The sequence below is a fragment of the Cyprinodon variegatus genome, unplaced genomic scaffold (genome assembly GCF_000732505.1).
Source record: "Cyprinodon variegatus isolate N-32 unplaced genomic scaffold, C_variegatus-1.0 Scaffold1659, whole genome shotgun sequence".
NCBI lineage: Eukaryota > Metazoa > Chordata > Actinopteri > Cyprinodontiformes > Cyprinodontidae > Cyprinodon > Cyprinodon variegatus.
In genome coordinates, this window is record NW_015152112.1 from 28,975 (window position 1) to 37,353 (window position 8,379).

The following is an 8,379-nucleotide window of genomic DNA, read 5'->3' on the forward strand; positions in this document are numbered from 1 at the left end:
TTAGTTTAATCTTTTAATTTGTTTTGTCAAAAGAAGAAACATTCACTGATAACGGGTTGATGCTAAACCAACAGGAAGAAAGATGAGCTACATTTTTATGATAAAATGAAGAGTGTTGAGGCTCCTCTAACCTCCTTTATTTCATCTCGGAAAAATGAGTGTTCTTGGGGGGGAGGGGGTTGGATAATGGGAGCAAGCAATGGGAGAGCTCATTATCTGGCAGACCATCTGCTATGGGGAGGGAGGACCTGTCTGTCCGGCCCAGACACAGACCCTCTGAATAGGCCTGCACTTGCACTGAAATGTTCCTGTAAGTTTGAGGCGCGCATCTTCTGCCTGTGTCCAGAACCTGCTCAGGTCCAACAGCAGCAGACATGATGATGATGATGATGATGATGATGATGATGATGATGATGATGATGATGATGATGGGCTAGTTTCATGTTTAGGATCTTTGACTCTTTAGATGAGGAGAAAGGGATGAAGTTGGGGCTTCAGGGCAGCTTCCAGCTCAGGCTGAGTGGGAGAAGTTCTGTCTGAAGCAGATGCTCTTTGTTGCAAACCTCGGTTATTGTTGTTGAAAGCTGACACGCGGGGCTCCAGCTGCCCTTCCTATTGGCTGTCGGTCAGTGTCAATCGCGTGGCTGGCTCCGCCCCCCGTGGACCTGCTGAACTCCGGGAGTTGGGCTAAAGTTCTCCAAAGTTTTGTCGCTCAGAAGTTAAAGTCGCCTGCGGGACTCGGTGTCTGCGGGACAGAAGAGACACGCAGAGGAGGAAGAAGAGCGCAAACATGAAGCTGTGCCGCACTTTTCTGGGTTCGTAGCTCTCCTTTTCAGCGCTTTTTGCGCAACTTTTACAGATTAACTTTGTGTTCCGGTATCTGCGCAAATAAAAAGTCAGCATCATCATTGTGTGTTTTTAATTATAATGAAAACTCAGCATATTCTTCTTATTTTGTGAAATGCCTTAAAGCTGTTGTGGAGAAGATTAAACAGATTAGAATCAATCTTTACCAGTCTGATCTGTTCAAAGTTTGCTAACCGATTGATTTAAACTTTTAAAGTAAAATAAAAACTGAGCTTTGAGTCTTTTTTGTGGGGAAAAAGCTAAAAAGAAAGAAAAGCGAGTCTAGACAAAAGACAGTTGGTTCCCTAGGGGACCGTGTGGCCCCGGTACCGCAGGGACAATGCCAGGCTGCGGGCTTATTAAAAAACTTTTTTTTGTTGTATTAGTCTGTCGGCTTGTTCCATCTGTCGAGGGACTATAGGGGCCTCCCCCGGTCCCAACCTCAGCGCCCAGTCAGCTGCTGCCCCCATGTAATATTTATACTGGCTGCTCAGCCTCACACAATATATCCATAAGAGCTGGGAGGCCTTGGTGCCATCTGCATCCACCACTTCAGAACAACAGAGGAAAAGTTTTCCCAGCTGATGTTTGGCTGCAGCCTGATCCCCCCCCCCCAAAGAAAGCTGCCTTTAATTATTCAGCTTCGGTTCTGATCTCAGAAACTCTTCTGTTCCTTTTTTAGTTTAGGAAGCAAACTGAGCTGATTTCAGTTTCTTTGATTTTAATGTACAAACTTTTGGATTAATAAAAGCCTTAGATGTTTTTTTTAAAGCTTTATTTTAGTTTAAAAAAAAAACAAACATGATAAAAACATTTATTAACTCTTAGTCTTATAAGAACTTTAGTTTATTTCGATTTATAGGATGGAAAAATAATTCAGTTGGAAAGATACACATCTAGTCTGAAATACTTAAAATGAGTTTTAAAAAGCAGGACAATATTTAAATGTTTTAGGATCAAACAACTTTCAAGGTCATTTTTTGTTGTTCACTGTAGGTTAGCATAAATACAATAAAAACATTTCATCCAAATAAAACTTTATATTATCTTGCTGTTTAGTTAACTTTTTTGTGTTTAGTTTAAATTTAGTCTGTGGTTCATTTTATCTAAAGATTCCTAAAGCTGATTGTCCTCAGCTGTTGAAGCAGCTCCCAAACAAAAGCTCTTTGTTTCCTCCACGGAGCTCTGGAGCTCTCCAAGGTTCTGAAGTCAGATGCTGACCTCAGCCAGCTTTGTTGGAGCTGTCCACAGTCCTGAAATCCACAGTCCTGAAATCTGCTCACACTGCAGGAGCAGTTAGAGTGTATTTCTCAGTTTCTTTTTCTATCTCCTCTCCTATTTCAAACTTCACAAACTAACATGCCTGGGACCTAACTTCCTACTTTCCTCTGTGCCAGGGATCCCCCCCGCCCCCCTTTGTTTATTTGATTGTTGACGCTGTTGTTGCTGCAGTTGTGAATCCTTTCTCCCCTCTCTCTGCAGCCACAGTCTGAAATCATACTGATGGCGGCGTGCACGGCCCGGTGATTGATTTCAGCTCCAATGCATAACAATGGGATTGCACAAAAAGAGCCTGCTGCAAAGAGATAAGAATTTAATAGAATTTCAGAAAGCTGAAGGTTGGGCTTTTTGAATATTCCCTGTGTGCGTGGCGTGGAGACAGAAGATAAAGGATGGCATTTGTGGTGACTATTCTCAAATGGCTTGTAATGAATGGTTGTCATTTCCTCTAATGGTCTCAAAAGCGCGGTGTGAGCAACATTTTGGCGCTGATTCCAAGTTGCATCGTCAAGATTTGCCGTTTGTTGAAATTGATCAAAAATCAGTTCCCCACTCTGATCAGTCTTTTAGCTGCTTTCCCACTCTGATAGTTCCAGCTGATATCCGCTGTTTCAGCAGTGCATAAATAATTTCCAGCAGAGTTCCCTCAGAGATCTGCCACTTTGCATATAAGTCGTTAAACCCCCCACTTTCAATTCAGAGGAGTTATCAGATGCTGTCATATACAAACTCTCCACACAACTGCAACATCAATTCTCGGTCCGAGGGGGAAAAATCCTTTCTGAATGAGCTTCTGGATAGTGGCAGCACAAAGGAAGAGCAGGGAAGCCAATCTTTGGATTAAACTCCATAAAAAACATTTCAGGTTTTTATTTAGAGGCTCATCAGCCACCACTATCCCCCCATAATAACATGCTCATTTTGTTTTCCAAACTCAATCACTCCTTGCTTTTTAATTAACTAGTGAATTTTATGGATTGCTAAATGTATCTAAAATCATTCACCCTATTAAAAATAAAACACAGGATAAGGGATCTGATCTGTTTACTTTAAAACTAATCAAGTTTATGTAAACCGATGAGGATTGTATTTGGCTAAGGCCTGCCCAACCTTTGTCTAACATTATAATATTTGAGCTACTGCTGTATTTTCTGATGGGAGGAAATATTTAATAGAACAAGCTTGACTTTTGGAAGATAATTAACAATCTTTCAGAAAGTATTACATTTACATTTCATCAGAGATCATAGCTTGTAAATTTGATGATAGCTGCTTTCTGATAACTTTCGATACTGATTTTAAAAAGCAGCTCCATCAGATTTGATCCGCTTCTGTTGTTTGTTTTACCTTTTATAGAACCATAAGGCTCAGATGTTTACACCAACTGTTTTAAGTACCTACCATCTATCTACCAAGCTAAACTTAAGGGCTAATTTAAGTCTTATGGTGAATACATTTTCTGTAATGAAGCAAAAATAGAATTTTGTGTCTTCCTTCATTTAGTCGTGTGTAGCAGAGCCAATAATGAAATCTGAGATGGTTACTGTGAACGAAAGGGAACATGTTAGCTTATTTCCTTACTGTTATATTTTCTGCTAATTTACTTATCTTGCAGACGTTTCTAATGATTTTAAGTAAGACATTTAATATAACAACTTTTTAGTTGATCTTTATACAGGAACAAGAAAATAAAGCGAAGCTAAAGCTCATTTTTATCTGCTCTTAAAATAACTTTAGTTCATTTAGTGAAGATGATAAAATTGGTTTGTACCTGAGTCTGGCTCTTCATCTGCAGGATGTGAATCATGGCTTTTCAGGAGGATGTTTGAAATGGTTAGAAGCAGGTGGGGGCGGGGGGTGGGGTGATATCTTGGAAATGATGTGGGGTGGAAATCTGGTTTGAAGTCAGAGAAAGAGAGAGAGTGATAGAGAAAGTCTAAGGAGGGGGGGTGAATGTGTATAGTAAAGGGGTGGTGGGAGTGGGGGGGTCCTAAGCCCTGCCCATATGATGCTGGAGGTTTTACTACAGCTTCCGTGATGTCATGGCAAAGGGCGGGGGAGGAGTAGGAGGGGGGTTTAGAGGGGAGGAGAGGGGCCGGGATGGAGGGAGGTGGGGGGTGGTACAATGGCTCATGAGGGAAAGGTAAGTCAATATTACGTTTTTTTTTTTTCTTCCTTCCTCCTCGCTGACAAAGGCAAATGAAGCCATGTTTTTGCTTACAAACATCTTAACGCGTGGATGCGGAGCCACGCGCCGCTGCGCTGCGTAAGGAGAGGCCGCTGCGACCTTCCGCCCGCTGATTCCTCATTCTGGAAACGGGATAGATGCTTTTTAAATCTTTACTTGGGATTTGTTTTAAAGCGAACAACTTGAGCCGCGCAGTAACTCAGAGGAGCTAAAAGCTGCGGATCGAATCGGATGCAGGTAACCAGAAATAAATGTGTGTTTGATGATTAGAGGCGGAAGGCTGTTTTTGGATAACTTTGCTTTTTGTGATGGATGATTTTTTGATTTTTAATTTATTTATTTTTTATTTTTTTTACATTTTTGGTTGAGGATTAGAACTTAAAATCAAACTTGAACCTTTTTTATGTGCGTTTCTGTTGCTCCGTTTAATTGGGAAACGATTTAAGCTTCAGGTAATTAATGATGAGGGGAAGCATGGCGCTGCTTTTCCAGATGCAGAGTGAAGCTGCGTGTTTATTCCACGCAGTTTATCAGCTGAAGCATCCTCTCTGCGTGTGAAAACCGGCCTTATTTCCCTTCCACTCAACGCGAACTTATCGGAGCGGCTCGCAGCTGAAGCGCGTCCCGTCCTCTAGTTTCACCTTCCGGATGTAGATCAGCGCCGCTCTCCTCCTCCGGCCGCTGCGCGGAGAGACGTGCCTGTTTGCAGGAGCTGCTGGGATGCTGAGCGCAAAGATGCATGGATGGATGGATGGAAGGATGGATGGATAGAGGGAGGGAGGGAGGGGTCTGCCATTTGATCCTCTGCAGCAAAAAAAAAACCAGATGCTCCTTTAAATGTCAGCCGCCTTTCATAGTGCGCAGAGAAAATCAAAAGTCCTCAGAAATAAGCCAAGCTTCTTTTCAGCGCGTTTCTCGGAGCGATTCAGCGGCTTTATGAGGACCCAGATCTTTTATTTGCTTTTATTTCTGTTCCCTTCTTCTCCTCCTCCCTCCTTCTTGCTTTGCTTACATGACCGCTTAATGTGCTCCGCGTGCGCCTCGCGGTTTGTCAAAGCACCTGCGTCCTAAGATGGAGGAAGGAGATGAAGGATGAGGATGAGGAGGATGCGTTATGTCACCGTAACTTTCCCGTCCATCCCATCAGGAAAACTTCTGCTGCGTTTCTTAGAAAACCCGTTTTTTTTAAAAAGATGCAGAAGTAGTTTTTTATTTATTTTGTTGCTGTGACGTTTCTGCTTTTCACGGTGACATTTTAGGCAGATTTCCAGCAGCTTCTACATGAACAGCTCTATGCATTTGGAGTTTGAACCTTTGTTTTCATCCTGCGGAGCAGAAACTGTTTCAACTGTGAAATACTGGAAAATGTTGTTATATTGAACTATGCGCTCAGTTCACTTAATTAGATTTTAACAAGTCATTCGCTCTAATTAGTTGATTTTGCTTCTGGTGTTTTAAAGAAATGAGTAGGATTAGGTTTTTCATTACTTCACATGTTAACAGAAATAAACTGGGAATGACGTCAGAAACCAGTCTGACCAGGCCAGATAACCATTAATCCCAGCAGCAGAGAGGAAGACGCAGACCAGTGAAAATAAATAGTTTTTAGCTGAAACTTTTACTGGTTTCTACCAGAAGCTTTAAAATGTTTGATTTTAGCTTTTGAAAACAATTCAAAGCTGCTTCAAACTTACATTTCTGTTCCTTTTATTGAGTTTCATTAAAAAGATGTTAATTTTAAGTTGCTTAAATGGTTCATTGTCTTTATTGGACTTTTTTATTTTCTTAAAAAAAATTAAAAAATGTTATTGAAGATTGTTTATTATCAGCAGCCCAGTTTCAGGGGATTTCAGAATTAGGTTATTGGTTTTTATGCTACAAGAAGAGGCCATAACTGCGGAGAAGAGAAGTTGCCTCTCTGCATCTTTTTGACGTTTAATTGTGGATGAGAGGACAGACGTCTCGTATTGGAGGAGGCCTGATGGTGAGGACAGCAGGTGCTGGAGGAGGGAGGGCCGTAAACATGTTGGAAGAGCAGCTGGGGCCAAACTGCTCCCTCCCTCCCAGAGCCGGTATCAGGAATCTAAGCAACACAAGCAGAGGTCAGGGTCGTACCATCAATGCAGAGAACGCATCCATGTCTGAAGAATGAGGGGAATGAAATGCATGCCGCGGTTCTGAAAGACAAATTAATAAAATAAAGCAGAAAAGGTCGTATGAGGCGTATAGAAATGTTTGGAGTTATGCAGCTCGTCCCTATAGTTGGTGTTCTGATGCTGAGGTTAGGATGATGTCATCTGAAACTCCAGTGACTCGTCCTTCCCCTTCATCTCCTCTCTGACTCGTTGCTGCTGAGCGTCTCTTTTGTTTTCAACCTTTTGGATGAAGATGAGGCCATGCCGCCGCCCAACTTTTGCCCCCTCCATCCCTGCTGTGGGCATCGCTGTAATCACACTAAGTTGTCTGTAAATCCTGCTCTCCGCCCAGAAGCCGGGCCGTACATCTGGACCTGCAGTAATACTGTTACTGACTGAACACCCTGGACTTTAATCTAACTCTGGATTTAGGCCTCTTGGCTCCATTGTCCCAGCAGAGTAAGCTCCACTCCTCTAATAGTATTACTTGACCCCAGAGTTGTTGTTTTTTTCCTCTTTGGATCAGGAATAAAATCTAAATTTATGGTTTTTATACATTTTGTTATTTCAGAAAAAGGAATTGGATTAAAAACATCCGGCAGTGAATTCTCCCTCATCTTGTATTCGTATCCCAACTGTTCCCTCCTCCGGAGCAAGGCCTCCCCAGTGAATGGCTAATTGTCTCGTGCTTCTCCAATTTTCTCTGCAATATAATGAGCTTTGTGTGTTTTAGGTGAGGATGAGCAGCATGTGATCAAACGGGAAGCAGGAGCTCTGATTAGTCTCCCTATTTGCACGGGGGTGGAATAAAAGCAGAGAGAAAAACAAAGGAGGGGTCACTTTGATCACTTTTGATGGTCTTTTTCTTGGATGTTTGAGAGTTCGTCGGCCTTCGTTTGTAAGCTGAGCTCCATCAGGCTGTCCTGAAAATCCCCCCTCACTTCTCAATCTAACACACGGTTGCTCCCCCCCCTCAGTAATAAAGTGCTTTGTGTGTCTGCAGAGACGGAGATAGCTGAGATAGAGATGCAGACCAACAGTATTGCTGCTGTAATCACTTTTTTCTGCTGGCAGATGAAAGTTGATAAACAAGCGTTTTCTGGGGAGTGCTGGCTGAGCTTCGGTGAGGTGAAGCAGAGAGGAGGGAACCAACAGAATCACATCCCCGCCTTCAGTTTGGGTTCACATACAGGACAGACCGGAGATGATAAAAGAGAAAAAAGACAACGTGGAGGAGAGAGGTCAGGGATGTGCACCTTCCTTCTTTTATGCAAAGCAGCTCAGAGAGCAAATCACTGCTTTCATTTTAGAGTCGGAATGTGCCACAATTTCCACAACCAGAACGATGCGCCGTAAAGATAAATACCGAGTCGCTTTAATTAACTGATCAATGGAGTGACCCAAACCTTGCTCCTTTGGAGTTTTGTTTCCCCTCAGATGTTCTTGCAGACAGACAAAAATAAAAAATAAAAAACAGTTTTGTTTAGCTTTGAGGAGTCACTGGAAACTCAAGGTTACTTCCTTCTTCACAATAACCAACACCTGCCTGCAGAGGTGCACCAACACCAGAAACATGAGCGCTAAAGCAGGAGATGGATCCTTGTCCCAAAAGGAGTCAGATTTCAAGGCACCAGCTGGGCCTGAAAACAGTGATACAGAGACAGGGGGGGGGGGGTGCATTAGATGAGAAGTTCAGCCTTGGGCGTTCATCGTTTAACGAACTGCACTCTGGCTGAACTTAAAGACGCAGCTTAGCTGTTAGATTTGTCACCTTCGTCTGCGGAGTCTTTAGGACCTCAGAGGGATGAGAGGAGTTGGGTTCTCCTGCGAGACGCCATCAGAAAGACGCCATCAGAAAGACGCCATCAGAAAGACGCCATCAGAAAGACGCCATCAGAAAGACGCCATCAGAAAGACGCCATCAGAAAG

The 8,379-nt window shown here is 42.8% G+C and overlaps 1 protein-coding gene across 18 annotated transcripts in view; it reads left to right on the forward strand.

Annotated features, from left to right (window-relative positions):
• Positions 1-662: 662 nt before the first annotated feature.
• Positions 663-8,379, forward strand: part of myt1 (myelin transcription factor 1) — a 59,632-nt gene continuing 51,915 nt past the window's right edge. For 16 of the 18 annotated variants that reach the window (XM_015404180.1, XM_015404182.1, XM_015404177.1 and 13 more), the window contains exon 1: positions 663-815. In XM_015404180.1, coding sequence (XP_015259666.1) covers positions 791-815 — 25 coding nt within the window. In that variant the 5' untranslated portion in view covers positions 663-790. Of the gene's footprint in view, positions 816-4,247; positions 4,271-4,326; positions 4,553-8,379 lie in introns of those variants that run through there. The other 2 variants (XM_015404189.1, XM_015404188.1) reach the window with 2 other exon arrangements.